General features: G+C 35.6%; 4 protein-coding genes and 1 pseudogene across 7 annotated transcripts; 4 read left to right on the forward strand and 1 right to left on the reverse strand.

Annotated features, from left to right (window-relative positions):
• Positions 1 to 4186: 4186 nt before the first annotated feature.
• LOC147501075 (protein FAR1-RELATED SEQUENCE 5-like) lies at positions 4187 to 7697 on the forward strand (annotated as a pseudogene). Its single transcript, XR_015221222.1, has 3 exons — positions 4187 to 4771; positions 5047 to 7264; positions 7389 to 7697. The product of XR_015221222.1 is annotated as a protein FAR1-RELATED SEQUENCE 5-like (transcript).
• Positions 7698 to 8709: 1012 nt separating this feature from the next.
• On the forward strand, positions 8710 to 10937 carry LOC147501076 (BTB/POZ domain-containing protein At1g21780-like). Its single transcript, XM_086606112.1, has 4 exons — positions 8710 to 8954; positions 9049 to 9194; positions 9980 to 10095; positions 10190 to 10937. Exons 1-4 carry the CDS (start codon positions 8830 to 8832, stop codon positions 10793 to 10795), a joined length of 993 nt encoding a protein of 330 aa, XP_086462238.1. The 5' UTR covers positions 8710 to 8829; the 3' UTR covers positions 10796 to 10937.
• A 1-nt stretch (position 10938) lies between these two features.
• On the forward strand, positions 10939 to 13278 carry LOC147501077 (V-type proton ATPase 16 kDa proteolipid subunit). The gene is made up of 3 exons (XM_086606115.1): positions 10939 to 11202; positions 11274 to 11559; positions 12924 to 13278. Exons 1-3 carry the CDS (start codon positions 11124 to 11126, stop codon positions 13054 to 13056), a joined length of 498 nt encoding a protein of 165 aa, XP_086462241.1. The 5' UTR covers positions 10939 to 11123; the 3' UTR covers positions 13057 to 13278.
• Positions 13279 to 13784: 506 nt separating this feature from the next.
• LOC147501078 (acetyltransferase At1g77540-like) lies at positions 13785 to 14907 on the forward strand. Its single transcript, XM_086606117.1, has 2 exons — positions 13785 to 14169; positions 14265 to 14907. The coding sequence occupies exons 1-2, from the start codon at positions 13909 to 13911 to the stop codon at positions 14334 to 14336; spliced, it is 333 nt and encodes a 110-aa protein (XP_086462243.1). The 5' UTR covers positions 13785 to 13908; the 3' UTR covers positions 14337 to 14907.
• On the reverse strand, positions 14764 to 18495 carry LOC147501079 (F-box protein 7-like). Of its 3 annotated transcripts, XR_015221223.1 has the most exons (12): positions 18335 to 18485; positions 17696 to 17752; positions 17388 to 17482; positions 16781 to 16897; positions 16592 to 16688; positions 16413 to 16486; positions 16223 to 16276; positions 15925 to 16059; positions 15586 to 15644; positions 15212 to 15353; positions 14909 to 15079; positions 14764 to 14857 (listed from the first exon to the last, which is right to left on the reverse strand). XR_015221223.1 is itself a non-coding variant. In XM_086606113.1 (11 exons), the coding sequence occupies exons 1-11, from the start codon at positions 18342 to 18344 to the stop codon at positions 15020 to 15022; spliced, it is 900 nt and encodes a 299-aa protein (XP_086462239.1). In that variant the 5' UTR covers positions 18345 to 18495; the 3' UTR covers positions 14764 to 15019. The 3 variants fall into 3 exon arrangements, 2 of the variants coding, with proteins under 2 accessions (XP_086462239.1, XP_086462240.1); XM_086606113.1 differs by having other exon boundaries at positions 14764 to 15079; positions 18335 to 18495; XM_086606114.1 differs by lacking the exon at positions 15212 to 15353 and having other exon boundaries at positions 14764 to 15079; positions 18335 to 18476.
• Positions 18496 to 20632: the final 2137 nt, after the last annotated feature.

Below are 20632 nucleotides of genomic sequence, written 5' to 3' on the forward strand. Positions count from 1 at the left end.
TCTCTCTCTCTCTCTCTCTCTCTTATAATTATTTGTTAAATAAATCTATTAAAATTTCAAGTTTGTGAAATTGTTGTTTGGCCATGATCTGCTACGATGTTATAGGTGTAGGATATTTTTTATTCTTCCACTTTTCTTCATGTATTTATGGTGTTTTGTCTTAGATCTCTCTGTATGTGAAGATCTCCCTCACAACACTCCTATGTTTCTACTTCACTTTGTATTTTTATTTTTTTTATCAATAGAATTCAATTAAAAAAAAATTGTGGAGATACTATTCAAGAAAGAATAAAGAAAATGTTAGGATCAATTTTGACAATAATTGTTATCTTCTAAATTTTTTGTTATAAAAAAAAAATGTTTGTGGGGGAGACTATTCAAGAAAAAAAAATGTTGGGATTAATTTTTACAATAATTGTTATCTTCTAAATTTTTTGTTATAAAAAAAAATATTTGTGGGGAGACTATTCAAGAAAGAAAAAAGAAAATGTTATGATCAATTTTTACAATAATTGTTATTTTCTAAAAAATTTGTTATAAAAAAAAAAAAAATGTGGGGAGACTATTCAATAAAGAAAAAATAAAATGTTAGGATCAATTTTTACAACAATTGTTATCTTCTAAATTCTTTGTTAAATAAACGAAGTGTTTGCATTCATATGAAATAATGTAACACAAACATTAACTCCTTCCATGGCACCACTTATAAACATATTGAGCTGCAACATCACAAATATGGTATAAGAAGATATACAGCTCCTTATAAGAACGTTCATACAATATTATCTGGAAGAGTCCTTATAAAACGAGTTTCTATACCACAGTACTTTTGGAAACTCGTTTTAATATTTCTGGTGGGGTTCATTTTCGGTGGTAGTTATGACATAGTATGTTCGTACAAAAGATGAAATTTCTGGGATGATTTTATTTTGTGTTCAAAATGGCATTCCATTAGTGTTGGAAAGTTTGAAAAAGCATAATTGTTATATAGTTCACAATAAAAAGTCATTTGGTGTTGCTATTGCTGTTCCAGTGCCGGGCCTGTTTCTACCCTATAAAGAAAATAAGCGTACCGCTTAGAGCCCATGATCAAAGGGCCTAATATATCCTAAAAACTTACTTTCCCTAAGTCTATTATTGTTTTATTGTGAAAAAAAACTCACTATTTGTTTTTCATTTATTTTAATTTGTTAGATAAAAGGTTTTACATTGGAAAATTGGAAATTATAAAATCACATTAAACCCTTTCATTTCCTTAACATTTTCGCCTTCTCCAATAAATAAACATGCACGCCTCCATAACTAATTAAACTTCTTCAACACCTTGTGACAATTTATCAAATTGAAGCCAACACTTCAATATTATTTATATCATTCTTTTGTCTTATTTGGTTTTTCCATATTGTTTGATTTAGTGTAGAATCTCTCTCTCTCTCTCTCTCTCTTATTTGTCTCTTAAATTATTTGTTAAAAAATCTATTAAAATTTCAAGTTTGTGACATTGTTGTTTGGCCATGATCTGCTACGATGTTATAGGTGTAAGATATTTTTTTATTCTTCCACTCTTCCTCATGTATTTATGATGCTTTGTCTTATATCTCTCTGTATGTGAAGATCTCCCTCACAACACTCCTATGTTTCTACTTCACTTTGTATTTCTATTTTTTTTATCAATAGAATTCAATTAAAAAAAAAATAGTGGAGAGACTATTCAAGAAAGAATAAAGAAAATGTTAGGATCAATTTTGACAATAATTGTTATCTTCTAAATTTTTTGTTATAAAAAAAATGTTTGTGGGAGAGACTATTCAAGAAAAAAAAAATGTTATGATTAATTTTTACAATAATTATTATCTTCTAAATTTTTTGTTATAAAAAAAAATATTTGTGGGGGAGACTATTGAAAAAAGAAAAAAGAAAATGTTATGATCAATTTTTATAATAATTGTTATCTTATAAATTTTTTGTTATAAAAAAAATGTTTGTGGGGGAGACTATTCAAGAAATAAAAAATAAAATGTTATGATCAATTTTTACAACAATTGTTATCTTCTAAATTTTTTGTTAAATAAACTAAGTGTTTGCATTCAGATGAAATAATATAAACAAATCATATCGATTTATAAGATGTAACAATTTTATTGGGACTTTGCTTAGGGCCCCCGATTGCCTTGAGCTGCCTCTGCCAGCGGCAAGAGGAAGATTCATTTATTTGTAGTTGTGAGGTGGTGCCCAAATAAATGGGTTTTGCAATGGGTGGTTGATAATATCCATGATCTTGGGCATGAAAAGGCTGAATTTCATGTGGTTGTTTGATGGTTTGTTGTTGGTGCTGAGTTGTGAAGGTTGAAATTTTAGTGGTGGTGAACATCAGTTTATAATTGATGGTTGTCTATTTTTTTTTGTCAGTTTTAGTGTAATCTATTTGTTGGTAGATGAATGTCAGTTTGATTCTCCGTGATCTTAGGAATGAAGATGCTGAATTTCACGTGGTTGTTTGATGGCTTGTTGTTGGTACTGAGTTGTAAAGGGTGAAATTTTGGTGGTGGTGAATGTCAGTTAATAATTGATGGTTGTATGTTGTATTTTTATTTTTTTTTTGTCAGTTTTAGTGTAATATGTTTGTGAACATTAGAGGAGATAAAATGTGTGTGATGGTTTATGGAGTAAGAGTTAAATTTGACTGGGGGTTTTAAGCGATAAAATAAAGAAACAGTGATCAAAGAAGATTACCGCGAGATCTAAGAGGAATTAGATTAGCCACTTCTTCTTCCAATCAACATCTACAGACTACAGTGCACCTTAGCAGTCTAGCATAACAACAGTTGACCATTAACACTTAACAATACCAAATTCCACTATATGCCCCGAAAATTTGTGACGTGTTAAATTTTCAGCATCATATATCAAAATATCAAATATATCGTTTGTTAGTATTTTGTCTATTTAAATATCAATTTTCATAATACTCTGATGGGGATGCTACATAACCAAATCATAAAATAACGTTTCTTATGGGGCTATTATCTGAGGTCTAAATTTGGCTGGTGTGATAAACTCAGCTAAATTTTGAGAACTTGTATAGGCTTTGTTTGGTAGCACGAATAGTGGACCCTATTCATGGGTTAGGGCACACTATCCATATTTTTCTGTTTGGTCCATCTGAAATATGTATAGTTTGTTAATATAGTTGTTAGCGAAACCACAAAAAGGTGGATATTGGTATCCATGTGGGAACATGAGATTACATATACTTGTTTAGTTAGAAGGCTCAAAAGACAAAATAATAAAACAAATATCGAAGAAAAAGGAAAAAAGAAAAAAGAAAAAAAGTTTTGTCTTCGTTCACCAAAAATTAGTCTCCTCTTCTCCCAATCACCCATGACAAGTATCAAGCTTCTCTTCAGCCTCCATCCCACTACCAAGTAAGCTCTCCTCCCCAGCGCCTCCACTTCATATTTTTTTCCAATCAAAGACAAAGTAAAATCAAAATCAAAGTGAAGATCCTTCCACCCCAAGTAGTTTACTCTCCTCTTCAAGCACTTTTATAATCTATTGGAATAAATCAAAATCATTTTGCGTTAATGTAATATTGGGGTTTTTGTGTTAATGTAATATTGGGGCTTTTGTGTTTATGGGTTTGAAGAAGAATTTCGTACTCTATAAATCAGTTTTATGATGTATTGAGAGAATATTTGAGAAGAGAATGGAGATGTTGTTTACTTTTGTGAGATAATTGATTGTTGATTATTGAAACATGGGCACATTTTTGGGTCTGTATTAAGTTTTCCTCAAAACTTTGGTTTTTATTTTTATTTTTTTTATTGATAACAGAAGTGAGACCAAACAAAGCCTATACAAGTTCTCAAAATTTAGCTGAGTTTATCACACCAGCCCAATTTAGACCTTGTATAATAGCCCCATAATAAACATTATTTTATGATTTGGTTATGTAGCATCCCCATCAGAGTACTATGAAATTTGATATTTAAATGGGCAAAATACCAACAAATGATATATTTGATATTTTGATATATGATGTCTGAAAATTCTAACATGTCACAAATTTTCGGGGCATATAGCGGAATTTGGTACTGTTAAGTGTTATTGTCGTGCTAGACTGCTAAGGTGCACTGTAGTCTTGTAGATGCTGATTGGAAGAAGAAGTGGCTAATCTAATTCTCTATCTTCTTTGATCACTGTTTCTTCATTTTATCGCTTAAAACCCCCAATCAAATTTAACTCTTATTCCATAAACCCTCACACACATTTTATCTCCTCTAATGTTGATAAAACTTGTATATATTTACTGCTAAAAATGAAAAACAATAAGAAAAACCAGTCCAATTCATCACTTCCTCCTCCTCCTCCTTACCATTTTCTACCACCATTTTACCCACCTTGGTCTACATACCCAGGTGTTTGGCAATTTCCACCGGCTGGTACACCGCCACACGGCTTTCCAATAACAATGCCGCCTCTAAATTGCCCTCCACCAGGGACTATTGCGGGTTTACAACCTCAACATCCTCATTTTGGCTTCTGGCCGCATCCTGGAGGTTTTACCTCCCCACCTATAGTAATGAGCCCTATCATGCCTCAAACAAGTGGTCACGGTTCAGTAGTGTCATTACCTACTTCTAGCCAAGCCCCAACTGCTATTGCTCCTTCACAAGCACCCCCACCACTTAGGAGACGACATTCTGCTGCAGCAGGTGATCCGCAACAAGAGGGCAAAGCCGGTCAGACTCAACAAGTAAAGTCGAAAAAGGTGAACTTGTACATGTATTTTGTCTTATGCTTAATGCTGATATGCTAAGTTGAAACTAATCTTCTTGTTATACATACTAGTAAAAGGCTTCATTTTTCCTGAAGTCAGACACTGCATATATACAATATAATGAAGCCTTTGATAATATACACACAATCAAGCAGTATAATTTTTCTCTGGTGCATTTAGGTACTGGTAAATTATTTTGTCTTTAGTTTGTGAAAAGTTCCTCCTCGTTACCCTTCAATACTGATGATGTTGGGTAATTTGTACAGCATAATGGTATAGAGAAGAAAAGTAGTCATGGTCATGATAAACAAGAGGCTGATGTATATGTTGAGCACAAGTCTCTGAAGGAAGGTCCTAATACAGTTGAACACAGTGAAGGAGAGGAAAACAATGCGCCTTTACCTAAACTTGGGTCTGAGCCGTTTGTTGGTCTAAAATTTTGTTCAGAAGATCAGGCATATGAATTCTACAATGCCTATGCCAAGGAGAAAGGATTTAGTATTAGGAAGAGTCATATACAGCGGTCAAGGGTTGATCGAAGTGTGATTTCTCGTGAATATGTATGTGCAAATCAAGGGGTTCGTTCTACAAATGATAGGCGATATAAAGAAAAGGTTGTGCGACCTCGACGGGAAACGAGGGTAGACTGTAGAGCGGTTATGAGCATAAAAAGAAGATCAGAAAGATGGGTTGTTGATCGATTCCACAAAGAGCATAATCATGGTTTTGTTGATCCAGTTAAAGTTGAGAAACTCCGCTCACATCGAAAATTAACAAGTACCACAAAGTCAGTGATTGATACTCTCCACAAGTGTAGAATTGGGCCATCTAAAATTATAGATGTTCTTGCAAAAGCAGCATCTGGAGAGGATAAAGTTGAAATTGGTGGTCTTGATCTAATAAAGTTTATGAAGAAAGAGCGAAAGAACAGCATTGGAATGGACTGCTATCGTGTACTTGAGTACTTTCAAGGAATACAAGCGTTAGATCCAGGATTCTTCTATGCTATAGAAGCTGGTGAAAATCGATCTATGAGGAGTATGTTTTGGGCAGACAGCAGGGCTAGAGCAGCATACAAGCAGTTTGGGGATGTTATTGTCTTTGATTTTATTTGTCGGTCAAACAAAGATCTGTTCCCGTTTGCTTCTTTCACTGGAATGAATCACCACAGACAGGCTGTGTTGTTTGGGTGTCGCGTTTTTAGCAGATGAGGCTGTGGAATCTTTCATTTGGTTGTTCGAAACCTTTCTTAGAGCCGTGTCAGATAGACATCCTACTTCTCTTATTACAAATCGAGACAAAGCAGTAGTGATTGCTATAGAGAAGGTTTTTCCAGAAGCTAAGCAAAGGTTCTGTAGATTACACGTCGATAAGAGTTTTTTAGACAATATGAGCAACATCTTTGATACGTATCCAGATTTCCAGGCTAAATACAGAAAGTGTGTCTATGACAGTCAAAAACCAGAAGAATTTGAATCTGGTTGGAAGGCACTCCTAGCGATGCTTTGTTTAGATGAAAATAGTTGGTTAAATGGGATGTATGATATGCGAGAGCATTGGGTGCCATTGTACTTGCAAGATATTTTCTTTGCCGGGATGACAACTATGCAGCTGGGTGAGGGGGTGAACTATTTTGATGGTTTTGTGCACGATGGAACACCTCTGAGTGAGTTTATACCACAATATGAACAGGCTGTAAAGCAAAGGCGAAATGAGGAAGCGGATGAAGATTTTATAACTATGTACACAAGTGTGGGTTCGACATCAAAACACCCCATAGAAGAACAAGCTGCAAAAGTTTTTACAAGGAATATGTTTACGGTGTTTAGCCATGAATTTTGTGAAAGTTCTGGTTGCTTTGTGAGGAAGATTACCGAAGAGGAGCCTATAAGTAAGTACTTGGTTGGATTTGGTGATAAAAACGATGAAATGAATATTGTCGCATTTGATTCATGTAACAATATTGCAAACTGCAGCTGTCACATGTTTGAGTTTGAAGGGATGCTTTGCAAGCATGTCCTTAAAGTATTTCAAGAGGCAAACGTAGTCGAGATTCCACCTAAATACATCTTAAATCGGTGGACAATGAATGCTAGGTACGTTGGATCATGTGGTGACGGAGCTAGAGCTGTTTCACAAAAATCAAATGCAGTTGACATTTGGACTTTGAAAAGTAATGCGATAAAGTTTGTAGAACTTGGGGCAGCCTCTACTGAACGTCTTAACTGTGCTTTTAACATCATTGAAGAGGGCATGAAAAATCTCTCTTTCACCAGTGCCCCTTCTAGTGACTCGCCCCCTGAAAAGGTCGATGATACAACCTTGCACATAAGTGACAGCACCTCACATGAATCTCCACCAGTTGAAACAAAACATTATCTTGAATCTTCCAAAATGAGGTTGGGCATTAAACAGACACTAAGAAGGAAGAGAAAGTGTAGCGCGTGCAACCAAACAGGACACTACACAACTACATGTCCACAGGTAAATGAAGTTGTTCTAGATTTTATGTTTGTTATTGTCACTAGCATATAGTATTTGTCAACCCTGTCTGCATCCTTAACAACTTTTCTTTATACTTATGTGCACACTTTCTATCTGGGTGCAGGGATCTGTTATTCAGTCTGAAACTTCCACTAATGTTACTGGCTCCTCTTGATCTGCCTCGGAGACATAGTGTGTTCTGGGACCTGTTTGTCACCACTCACCACCAGTCAATGTTGTCTGGACCTGTTGATCCCATTTTTGTACAAAGCTGTAGCTTAGAAATGTGTATAGTTTCTTCATTAAAAAGTACATATAGGGAATACCCAGTTGTACATATAGTGCGTATCCTTTTTTTTTATTAAGTTGGTGCGTGTTATTTGACACATTTGTTCAGAGAAATGCGGGAAATGATAACTCACAACTTGAATTATGTAGTGTATTCTTTGAGTAGACTGTGTACCTGTCTGCTAATGCCTATATTATGTTGTGCCCCATTGAAAATAACTTCGTGTGTGTCAGTTGAATTAAGGGGTCATTGATGCATAATTAAACAAAAACCGACCATGGGCCACATGAGCAAATGTGTCATTCTTTAGTACCGACCAAGGGACCAAGACAGCGAGATGACCCTGTATAATTCAAAGTGACTATTGGGGCTCATAAAAAAAAAAAAGGGCGCGGTATTGACACCCCACTTTATAGGTCACTCCTTTGACAAAAAATAAAAAAATAATAGTAATTTCTTATATGTCTTTTTACACTCCACATGCGCGATAGTTCTACGATATCAGGCTGCTGCGAGATCTTATATCCTACGGCAGACAGTTGCCGCTAGAGCACACAATCTACGGCATCGGGTTGCCACGAGATCCCATATCCCACGGCAGAGAGTTGATGCGGAACATTTTTTTTATGTTTTTTGTTTTTTTTCACTTCAAATTTTGCGTATTAAACACACACGACATATAAATACCTCATTTTCTTCTTTAAAGATTCTCTATACACTCCAAGAACAATACCAAAACCATGACAAAAAAAATGTACAATCGAAATATAATTTTACTATCTCGCGGCAAATATATTTCATATATTATAAGAAAAACTTGATATCAAATTAATGAAGAAGAGTTTTGATAATTAACACAAGCAAATATTCCATTTTAGTGAACACAACCATCTCACGACAACTAACTTTTTTTTACATTGATTATTAAAAAAAAATTAAAATAAAAAATGACCCACGGTCAACCACCTTCCGTGGGATATGGGATCTCACGGCAACGCGATACCATAGATTGTTTCTTGCCGTGAGTGTTTTTTTATGCAATTAATGGAGGGTGCTAGTACCTTTCAATTGGTGAAAGGGTGCCAATTCCAAAAAATGGGGTGTCAAAAAAAAAGTCCTAGTATATTCGCATCTCTGATCAGCCGTAATCCCAAAAGTATAAAAGAAAAAAAGCTGACTCAATACTCCACTCAACTTATTACCTAACTCTTCTGGCTTCTGCCCCGTTCTCTTACATGAACAACAGTTGGTAGTTTGTTTAGAGAGAGAGCAGAAAATGAGCAGCAGCGGCGGAGAATCAAAGGTGGAAACAATATCAAGACTTGGGCAGTGGAGAATAGAGAGTTTTGGTCCTTGTTCTTATAGACGTTCTGATCCTTTCAAAGTTGGAATTTGGAACTGGTATTAATTAACACTAATCCTACTTTGGTTTATTATTAAAATATGTTTCATTTGTTTAGCTAACTTATTATGGTTATTGACTTTGGGTTATCAGGTATATATCGGTGGAAAAGAATCGGTATTTGTATATTCGTCTGTTTCCAGAACCATCTAAACTGTGTAAAGATCAACCGCCCATTGCTAAATTCGTGCTTAGAGTATCTAATCTTGGTGCCAATCGACGTCCCTACATTTCCCCCAGTATGTTTTTTTCTTTCATCTTTACTAGTCTTATGTAATTTGGAGTATTAGGAATTTGGGATTAAATAGTATGAAAAAATCTTTAAATTTTAACAATAGCAGGCTCTTAGTTTGATGGCGAAGAAGATTAGGGTGTGGCGTCAAATATAATGTATTCATAGTTTGTGTATAGATTTGTTTTGAATATCAAGTTTGAGTAACTCTTGGTTGCGCCTGTTATCTGCTAGCAAGCTAGTCTCATCTTGAAGTAGTAATAGTTAATTTAGAGAGAAGATATGCATTCTTGCTCATTTTGACTGACTCAAGTATATGTCATTTGAGCCAGTTATATTTTAACCGTCTAGCTTTTTCTTTCTCGGTCTTTAGTAGATTAGTTGCGGTATTACCCACAAAGATGTACTGTATGCTTTAGTGTATTCCCAAAAACTTATCGCCATAGGAATCCACAATTTTATTTCGTATTTAACTCAAACTGGCCGGATGATCATGGCTCTTCCTACACACGCTTTATTTTATGACAATACCCTTTAGTCCTTAACTGGAACATTTTAGGTATATGTTGTTTATTGTTGATTTAAAGGATTAGTATAGAAGTATAGAAGATGGGCATCCAACAAGTGGAGAGGCCCTAGGATTTATGTATTTGAATGCAAGGCCTGAATTGTCGATTTGAAGTATTAGATAGTGTGCAACGCCTGAATTGATCCCATGCCAGGGAAAATTGTGTACATGCTATTATATCGGAATTATGATGCACGTTGACCAAGCTCTGCTTTGTACTGTAGTTCACGAGAGATTGCTGCGGAACAGTGAAGACTTCGTGTGGCCAGTTGATTGCACTTTTCAAGGCCGATTTATCATTGATGTTGAATTTCTGGACCTTAGAATCTGTCCAATCAATGTGAGCACCACGCATGGTTATTTTTAACTTGTTTTCCAGCAATGCATGTTAACTGATTAAAATTTCTGTTATCTGTCTTCTCATTCGAAATCAGGGTGGGGAACCCAGTTCTATATGGCCTAGTGAGGGAATTGTGCAGACACTGTCGTCCCAAAGTAGCCTTAGATGCCTCTCCCGCATGCTTGATGAGGGTATCCATGCTGATGTCACCATTAACACAGCAGATGGCACTCTGAGAGCGCACAAGTCACTACTATCTGCTAGCTCTCCTGTGTTTCAGAGCATGTTCTCGCACAACCTGAAGGAGAAAGAGTCCTCCACCATTGACATAGATGACATGTCATTGGAGTCTTGCACAACCCTTCTCAGCTACATATATGGGACCATAAAACAAGCAGATTTTTGGAAGCATCGATTGGCATTACTTGGCGCAGCAAACAAATATGACATTGCAGACCTCAAAGACTCTTGTGAAGAAAGCCTAGTTGAGGACATCAACTCAGGTAATGTCCTTGAGAGGCTTCAGGAAGCCTGGTTGTACCAGCTGGACAAACTCAAGAAAGGGTGCTTGACATACTTGTTTGATTTCGGCAAGATCTACGACGTTAGAGACGAAATGACCAACTTCTTCAGGCACGCTGATAGAGAATTAATGGTGGAGATGTTTCAGGAAGTGCTCACAGTCTGGAGACCAGCATAACTCCTATACTGTCATACTTCTGACTTGCAATGCAATGCATTTTCCTACTGTATATATATATATATGAATGTTATATATGTAATCCCCGTAAACAGATTTCTCCACTCGGTTTTATATATCATCCATAAAAAATTGTTGCCAACACCGACATACCAACATTCCGAAAAAACAAAATATCGTAGTAATTCCGTACAAACATAAAGGGTAAATCAGTAAAGTCACATTCCGATATTTATTTACTCTCTTCTTCTACAAATCAACCATATTTTTCTCCAACTCAAATTCTCAGAAAAGAGGACGCACCTCATCAGATCATCAAGTAATAAAGATGTCTACAGTATTCAGCGGAGATGAAACAGCCCCATTCTTTGGATTCCTTGGAGCCGCTGCAGCTCTCGTTTTCTCATGTACTTATTATTATTACAGATCTCATATTGATTATTGAATTAGTTATAATTTGTGGGATTTGATACTGTAGGCATGGGAGCAGCATATGGAACAGCAAAGAGTGGAGTAGGAGTAGCATCAATGGGAGTAATGAGACCAGAGCTAGTTATGAAATCAATTGTACCTGTTGTTATGGCTGGTGTTTTGGGGATTTATGGGTTGATTATTGCTGTTATTATTAGTACTGGTATTAATCCAAAGGCTAAATCTTATTATCTGTTTGATGGATATGCTCATTTGTCATCTGGTCTTTCTTGTGGTCTTGCTGGTTTATCTGCTGGTATGGCTATTGGTATCGTTGGTGATGCCGGTGTCAGGTAATATTTATTAATCTTATTTGACTTTGTTTTGATTTGTGTAGATCTGTTTTAGTTTATTTGATTGGAATCAATTGATCTGTTGTATAGTTTGAGTAGATCTTACTTTGATTGAATTGGTTACATGTTAATGTTGAATATTAATATTTGTGTTTGATGTGGTTGGTGGTGTGTGGTGTGTGGTGTGATGTCATCTTTACGGAAGTATTTAATCTTGTACAGTTAGAGATGTATGAAGTTGTTTTAAGATTAATATTTTGGTGAATTTGCAATACTTGCGACTTTGATGTTTGGTTCACACTGCCTTGTTTTAAATCTTACGTTCTCTCAGAATGAAGTTGAATGCTTAATTTATGTGTATATGTATTGGGCATGATTTATTATTTTGTTTTTTTTGTGTTAAGATAGTTGGAAAGATCTAACATCCCCCCATTAGAAGCCTAAAAATTGTCATTGTGGTACTTAAAATTACTATGATATGTAGTGTGCACTTTAGGATGCAGCTATATCTTCTTTTTCTGCCATGTAATGATATGATACCCTCAAACATTTTTAGTGTTGCTCACCATCTAGAACTAGTTTGTGCCCTACTCTCAGATTCCTTCAAATATGTCCCCTCTCCCTTACGTGCACTACCTCTCTGTTGCATTTCAATTTCTCCAATTGGAGCTGAATATGGATCTTAGACATTGGTATTGTTATAAAGTTTAGAATTGATTGCTTGCTAATCTTGGGCACCACCTGTCCGTTGGAAAAAAATACTTTTGTCTGTCATTGCCATTTGTCTCAGCTATATCGTCCTATAGTGTGCTTCTCCTCTAAGTTATAGGTTGTGGGCAACTGGTTTTTTTAGTGTTTATCGTTTTTATTCCCCTCTAAGTTGGTGTTAGTCTGTTCTTTCTCAGTACCTGATTACCTGTATGATTGCTTTATAATGCAAAACTTGTAACAAGTGTGAAACTGTGATGTGCTCTTTTGGATTTTTAGATGCTTCTAGAGAAACAATATTCTGTATGCATGTACTGTGTAAATCTCTTAGGGTGTGTTTGATACCCTAAGCCGTGGATCTGTCTCAATTTACAAAGATAACTGCCTAGATTCTAGAGATGCACATCAGGCACAGAGGCCCCCTTCTGATGGAGTTTTTCATTTCAATTTTCTCATCAGATCTGAGTTTCCCTTATTGTTGTGTGCTTGATTCATGACATACACTCCCTGCACATTTCCACCTGTCTTTAAATTATTCTTCAATCTGAATTTCTGGACTGTGTCCACTTCCTTACTTAACAATGTTTTTCTTTAATTAGAATGTCAGTTTATGCCTTCAGTGAATTTTGGATCATGCTTTTATTATTCTTTTGCAGGGCCAATGCTCAACAGCCAAAGTTGTTCGTGGGAATGATCCTAATCCTCATTTTTGCTGAAGCACTTGCTCTCTATGGTCTGATCGTGGGTATCATCCTCTCATCTCGAGCTGGCCAATCACGGGCAGACTGAATTAAGCTTTGAGAACCTCTTTTGTCTGTATTAAAGTAGAATCAAGAACTTCAGCCGGAGTTACTTTTATGTTTGTTTATCTCAACTATTCTTTTGTGATATAAAGAGGATTGTATGTGTCTGGTATCATCTTGTTAAAGCTTAGCACTGATATTCATCGGACAGTGTGACACAAAGTTCAATCTTATAAGTAGCTTAATGCTGTCTACTCAGTTTCGTTAAGGCTCCTGGTTCCCCATGACTTTATGATATTGACTATGTTCGGATATTTGCTAAAAAAAACAGCTATGGGCAACTGAAAGTGCGCCTCTAAAGTTATGTATTGTGTGTGCCTTTAAAAGTGTACTATACTGCTAATAGAAATTCGTAGTGCATGGAAATATATTTGTTTGCTTGGAAGCTGCTAGGGAGATTTGAACAACAATCTACTTCTACAGCGTATTTTTAGTTTGTAGTGACCTCGAATACAATTGTTTTTGGGTTTATCAATTGTTGCATCATTCCACAAACTATGAATTCTCATACCCTCCCAAATTTACATTCATCCCCTTACTCTCACATTCTATACAAATTGCTAAAGAAACAAATTGATAGATCCATGCGTTCTGTATGGGTATGTGCAAACCACTAGATAGTAGGTACTAAGTACAACGTACACTAGATCCTGTAAAGTGAAATTGGATTCAGTCGGTCATTCGTGTGTGTGTCAGTGTGTGTGCCAAATGGAGACATGTAAATGTCAACTGTACCCATGAAGGCCGCCATGAGTCTATAATCTATTTTGCATATAAGTCCATCAAGACCATATGCTCTTTCCTTTTCCTTGAACGAGATAATTTGACCAATTCAGAGATGGCAACAACAGGAGCATCAGTAGTGGCCGAGGCACCAAAGATTGTATGGAACGAAAGCAACCACAAATTTGAGACGGAAGACAAGAAAGCGTACCTTCAATACCAGCTGAGAAACGAAGGGAAAGTGATGGACATTGTTCACACCTTTGTTCCCTCTAGTAAAAGGGGCTTAGGCCTGGCTTCCATTCTCTGTGTCGCCGCTTTTAATCATGCCCAATCTCATTCCTTGTCTGTTATTCCATCTTGCTCTTATGTGTTTGTAAGTTTTCCCTTAAAATTTTGTTTCAATTATGTCTAAATTTCAATTGGTTATCGGGGTTGACATAAGAATTGTATTCTGTTTTTTTCTGGCAGGAGACATTTCTTCCTCGGAACCCAGGATGGAATTCACTTGTGTATGGGGATAGCCTCAAATCTAGCATATGAATGATGAATCTTCATTCAATTCATGCCAGTAACAATCTTCTGTGTGATTTTATTGTAATAATACTGTCATGAGGAATGCTCATCTGTGCGTGTAAAAGGTTGTCTTGTGGATGTTATTCTCTCAATGAAATCCAGTATGTAGTGGGGATCATTTTCTTTGAATTGCCTAGTATTGAGGACAAGAAAACATGATGTTAGCCTCTTGGCCAATTTCTTCTCCCGTATGTGTTTTTCGTTAAATGATTCGAAAAGTCTTGACTCTTGAGCTGAGACATGACCAGATGTAAAATGTGAATCTATAATGATATATGTTATTGTGAATGGTTGAGCGCTAGTGTTAGTGCAAGATTACTGCGTTGCTATTTTGATATACAAAACAACTGGAGCCACTAGGAAGTAGAAATACATTGGAGTCACTAGGAATACATTCTACACGGAAAGGCAGGCATTATTTATTGACATGCTGCAGCGATACAAAGTCCAAACGGTCTCCTTTTTTAACACAACTATGACACATACAACTAAACAAACCAGAGTCGGTTACATTCTGATTCTCATACAAATACAAATACATCATACATACATACGACTGGAAAAAAACATATGGTAGATGACTATGTGCACTACAAGGTATAGGTTACATTTAGATATATGCATGGAGAAGCTTAGCAGTAGCATAAGATTTAGCCAGGAAGATAGTAGTCCATCTTATCCACCGGGAGATTCAGAACTGATGTTTCCACCTGTAATAATACACAATAAGGTGTCAAACAACTTGAAACGGATTTCCTTTTACCCTACTCTCTCAAAAAACAAGTCTCTTGCACAAAACGGATTTAAGTTAGACGGTGACATTGGGCTAAAAACTGATGTACCTCTTCAAAAGGCACAAAGACAAAAGGATTCAGTCCCCTCCTATGTGAAACTGCAGGTACATCCGGGTTGTGGGTTTCCTTACTTGTAACAAGGGAAATAATATCCATACGGTTGTTTGCCCCTACCATTGTTCCCCTCAACCTAAAAAGAAACATAAAACTACTCAATCCACTAAAGAAGAAACAGCAGTATGGTTCATAAGTAGGCATTGCAGTCTGGTGCAAGAGTAGGAATTCAAATGTATCAGCATGATCTTCATAGCAACATTTTAAACATTATCAAGTATCATTAATTTATTAGATATAAAAAATAATGTTCAATATTATCACTAACACTTAACTTATTAGCTAAAACTTGCAGACACAATAGGTACCTTAACTGGAGTCTCAGGACAGTAGGATGCAAGCCTGGGTACAGGAAAGCAGCATCAACCTGGATGTGAAGACAATACATGAGCAAACAACACAATGTTACAAGATGGTAGTAACCAAGCACTAATTTGCTATAATGGGGTTTGCAAAAGAATTTGGGATTTCTTTTTTCTTGTTAAGATTAAATATATTGAATAAGGAACTTAAACAGTCAATGGTGCAAATTTAAGGCCTCAGGAGGGTGCATTATACCAAAAATAGGAATGGAATGAGATTACTGATATTCTACAGGAAACTGTATTTTGTTTTTAAACAACGCAGTAAAGAGATACAATGCACACCTCGTCCTGCAACAGTGTATAATGTCCACTGAAAACAGAATCAGCTTCTTCTCTTTTCCTCGATGGAATAGAATCAGCTTTAGACGCATGGAAAGTCATGCTTTTTGCCACATCTTTCACTATTTGAGAAGAATTCTAACCATTCAAAGCAAAAAATAAAATAAATTAATATGATCAGATAGGGAAACATACGACTTTCTAATCACTATAAAGCGACTAACAGAAGCCCCTTCTCTTCTAATTTGAATGAGATCTTGTGGAAAACCTCTAGGAGACAAGACTTCATGTTGAGAAGTACCTTATAAAAGAACCTCCCAGAAGGAAAAAACCTCATGTAACGGAAATAACAAACCTACAAAAGCAGCAATTATATTCCACATAAGACTTCCATGCAACTGAGGTCTGCCTTAGCCCAACAACGCTACACAGTGGTAGGTTTAGAACCACAATACACATCACATAGTAACTAAATTGGAAATGGAGTATACCAGATGAACTGGATTTGTGATTTTCCATTCTGCAACTCCAACATGGATGTATGTGTTCCTGCTAACGTAAATACCTGACACATATGATAAGCGATAAAATTCAAATTCAAATCCACCGACATTATTGACATATAATAGACTGTGTATTAACAGACAATACACCAACAACGAAACCTTACCATCAGTACGGACTCTTGGCCTTAAAAGCCACATTTTCCTCCATGACCACTCGTATTTAGACTGCACAATCTTGTAATTTTCTATCGGTCCAGAAGCCTTCATAAGGGAGGTCAATAAGTTTCAGTTTCGACTATGATACATGATATTGAAATTAGATATCTATACTATACACCATATAAATAGTTTACCTGCCATGCCTTAAGGCATGCAGTGCGCCAAAAGACAGGATTGCGGATTGTGTATCTCCACTTACGACAAACACATGCCCCCCTACCTAAGCTATGTGGAGTAATCCGCACGAATATCTGCTTGTGAACATAAAATATGGAGAGAAATAATTTGACATCTGTAGAAGTATTTCTACTGTGTGCAGTTTAAGCATTCAACAATATGGACAAAGATAGCGAACTAGTAAACATGCAGATCAGTGGATACAAAGGCCAACTAACAAAAGTATGAGCTAAATGAAACTCTTTACAAGGAAATGGCACGACATATCGCATGGAATTTTAAAGGTTAGCATTGCAACTTCGAGTGGGAGTTATCTCACAATGTAAAATTTAAACCAAACTTCTCATTTCACCGAATCCCAATCACCAGAAAGATAAATATTTAAATATTAGTCATCGTCAGTGTCGGAAGATGTATCAGCAATATATAACTGTGCTCAATATGTGAAAATAATTTACAAACAAATAATAACCATTGCATATGTTAGACACAATGTGCACACTGGAACTGTAGGAGTAATGTTATAGGTCACATAAAAATCGCTCATATACCAAAAGAAAGTACCTCAAAGAGCAGCTCATCGGGCAAGCAACGATGAATGAGTGCCGGATCATAGTTTGGTTTACTAACAACTGGCTTAACATGGACACCATAAAGATCTGGAACATGAACAGGAAACATATTAAAGGTTACACTGGGCGATGTCTTAGTAGTGACAATGACAAATTGTATGTGCATTTTATTATGACAAAAACTGCTCCATGCTCTGAACTTCAAATCTAAAACATGAACTAGTGTTCATTTCAAAAAGGAACTCAAATGAAATAGCTTGAGGGAAAGGAGACATAGGGTCCTGTATTCAGGAATCTTACCGAGCCACGGTCTCTGTGTTACCAGCCATGGTCTCAACCCTAGTAGTGGATCGGCTTCTGCTCAGACCAACAAGGCAAAAAGTTTAATAATTAGATAAAGATTTAAGACAAAAACGAACGGTTGAAGTACTAAAGGAATATAAGTATACTTTTAACAATAAAAACGGAGATCGTGATACAGCTAGCTACACTTTTACTTTCTATCCACATACAAGCATAATCTTCTACTCAAAATTGAATCAATTCCTTCAGGTAATAATTATCATTCGGGTTTATAGGTATAACCATAGATAGAGTTGTATAATACTTCTACTCATTATTCTCAACTCTAATTACAAATTGGTCTTATAATGAAATCCATTCAAACAATCAATAACACCCAAAATGAGACTAACTAACAACTTGAAAATAAGAATAATCCAATACCAACTTTTTCCAACGAAACAATAAATGGGCATGCTGTATAAAAATGAATACTTTAACATAATTGACATGATTGATCAATATCCAGTAGGCCAGAAAATATGAATTGCAAGTCAAATTGGTCATAATAAGATACCACCATCAATTAAAACTAGTAAACATAATGATAGAATTTTGTAATTCTAATTCTAAACATGAAATTGTTGAATTTCGCACCTGAATTCATGAGAGAAGATTGGAGCTTTTTTTCCTGGAGCTCGGGAACGGTTTTAACATTTCAGATGAAAAACAGGAGGATGCAATTAACCGAAATTGGGGTATGTATATTAATTTAATTCATTCCGGCTATCGTTGTTGCTACGGCCCCAGTTACACGTAGCCTCATCTGTAGGGTCTAAAGCCATACACCTCCTCTAACTTAACCATCAACCTAGTTAGGCCGGCTCTGAGATTGTGGAGGCCCATGACAAAAAAAACTATAATTTTTTTTTCTGCACTATTTTATATATCTTGTGATATATATGATTTTCGGAAATTATAACATAAGCAATTGTGTAGTGTAGTAATTATGTGTTTAGTGTTGGTTGATGTATGTGGGTTCGAGTCATTGCAGTAGTATTTTCAAATATTATTATGCATTTTATTGTCAAAAATTAATTTTGGGCCTAACCAAATACAAATTGACCAGGCCCATACCAATAAAATATTACTAACTGTGGTCTGGATGGGGGCTTTTTAGTTGGGCTGAAGCTTGGGGGCCTAGGCGGTCGCCTAGTTGGCCTTGCCCCAGAACCGGCCCTGAACTTATTAGGACTTTGCGCCAGTTTATTCGTTATGTTTTTTTTTGGGGCAGGTTTCACCTTATCCAAAAACCTTAATTTACGGTGTGCTTATGGACCATGTTATCACTTAAAAAAAAAATCTAGAGTATAGTAAAACTTTGATGGTGCATATAGAGCAACTTAGGTACATTAATCTCATTAGATTTGTGGTCTGCATATAGATCAAATTGCATCTATAACTGGACTTCTGCACATCCAAACTTTTGATCTTGGAAGGAATTGGGTTTGGGTCGGTTTGTTGTTCGCTCTTGCTCTGATCGGGTCTGACCCAATCCGAATGCCACATCATCGGGGCGACCCATTTATGGTGAGTTTTAAATTTTGTGTTTAAAATTTGAGATTTGTGGGATTTTATTTTTTTACTTTCTCCAAAACCGCCATTCGCCCCGATTTGGTATATGAATTTACTGAAGGAGAGTGGAGAGGCGGCGACTCTCCCAGCCAATTCTATACTCTCTCAATAAATTGATCAACACGAATCTTAACACGTACACACATATATAAATACGTGTATATACTCGTAAGTAACATATTTGGTTTAGTAAATAAGTTTTAAACAATACATAAACTAAGTACAATTGACATTTGCAATCATTGATGCAAAGGTTGAAATTGAGTGTATTGTGGCCCTCTAGTGCACTACTGTGATTTCATGGTTACAGTCTTAAAGGATTGATGACTCCATATTTAGTTTAGTTTATCCATACTTTCGTAAAACATTTAGATATTTATCCATACTTTCGTAAGACATTTAGACGAGGTTTGTTTGTTATTGAATGTTTAAACTCGAGATATTTAAGGTATCTTTGTGTGTTATAGGATACATTCTTCAAACATCTATGAGATACCAAGTATTACTTAGTCTTAAATTTAAAGAAGTAGGATCGCATTCGCAAAGCTATTCTTACAATTGATGAAGTGAACTGCTCATGACATTTGCAATAAAAACATGTCATTATTCACAATAACATATGAAAATTAATTGTTGTAAATTACTAGTTGTAGTTAGTTCAAATGGGAGAAGCACGATATTTATCTATGATCGATTCACATCGACCAAATAAATTTATTACTTGAGTGAAATAAGACATGTCTACTCTTAGTGTACATATCAATTCTAGTGTACCTCAATTTCCAATATGAATTGGTTTCGTGAGTACTTGGAATGTCATTTATTAAAAAAAAAAAAAACATAGTTGTTATGACTGGTAGTTTAAATATACTAAACAAAAAAAAATCCATAACATTTTAACATACATTTACATACACACATAATCACATGTAGAAACAATAAACTCATATGAAAACAAATATCACTTTCAAACTTACTTTATTATGCTCTGCCAACAAAAAAAAAACAATAAAATAAAAAACTTAATTTGTTAGGTTGTTTACCTTTACTCGATTTAAGAAATTTTTGTAAGAACATAACATCACTACTTATAAAATCACGATTTTCTTCAATGAGAAATCAAAACTTTGCAGAACTACCGTTATTTTGCAAATATATCTACAAGTCCTTTTTATATTTGCTTACTAGAGAGATGTGGAAACCTCAAACATTTCAGTCGTATGTTACATGATTTTAATATAGAAGAATCATATATTGTATCGTATATCGTTAAACAACAAGTTTACTCTTTAAGAGTTATTTATATACCTTGAAACAAGT

Source organism: Coptis chinensis, chromosome 4, assembly GCF_015680905.1.
Source record: "Coptis chinensis isolate HL-2020 chromosome 4, ASM1568090v1, whole genome shotgun sequence".
Taxonomy (NCBI): Eukaryota; Viridiplantae; Streptophyta; class Magnoliopsida; order Ranunculales; family Ranunculaceae; genus Coptis; species Coptis chinensis.

What these genes read in the sequence shown, in the direction of transcription:
- LOC147501079 (XM_086606113.1), bottom strand. An exon ending in CATGCCTTAAGGCATGGCAG is followed by an intron (nt 16,689 to 16,780) that starts GTAAACTATTTA and finishes TCCCTTATGAAG; the next exon opens with GCTTCTGGACCGATAGAAAA. An exon ending in TCACAAATCCAGTTCATCTG is followed by an intron (nt 16,277 to 16,412) that starts GTATACTCCATT and finishes CTGCTTTTGTAG; the next exon opens with GTTTGTTATTTCCGTTACAT.
- LOC147501077 (XM_086606115.1), top strand. Translation starts at nt 11,124, where the DNA reads ATGTCTACAGTATTCAGCGGAGATGAAACAGCCCCATTCTTTGGATTC. An exon ending in TGCAGCTCTCGTTTTCTCAT is followed by an intron (nt 11,203 to 11,273) that starts GTACTTATTATT and finishes TTGATACTGTAG; the next exon opens with GCATGGGAGCAGCATATGGA. An exon ending in GTTGGTGATGCCGGTGTCAG is followed by an intron (nt 11,560 to 12,923) that starts GTAATATTTATT and finishes ATTCTTTTGCAG; the next exon opens with GGCCAATGCTCAACAGCCAA.
- LOC147501076 (XM_086606112.1), top strand. Translation starts at nt 8,830, where the DNA reads ATGAGCAGCAGCGGCGGAGAATCAAAGGTGGAAACAATATCAAGACTT. An exon ending in AAAGTTGGAATTTGGAACTG is followed by an intron (nt 8,955 to 9,048) that starts GTATTAATTAAC and finishes TTGGGTTATCAG; the next exon opens with GTATATATCGGTGGAAAAGA. An exon ending in ACGTCCCTACATTTCCCCCA is followed by an intron (nt 9,195 to 9,979) that starts GTATGTTTTTTT and finishes TTTGTACTGTAG; the next exon opens with TTCACGAGAGATTGCTGCGG.
- LOC147501078 (XM_086606117.1), top strand. Translation starts at nt 13,909, where the DNA reads ATGGCAACAACAGGAGCATCAGTAGTGGCCGAGGCACCAAAGATTGTA. An exon ending in CATCTTGCTCTTATGTGTTT is followed by an intron (nt 14,170 to 14,264) that starts GTAAGTTTTCCC and finishes TTTTTCTGGCAG; the next exon opens with GAGACATTTCTTCCTCGGAA.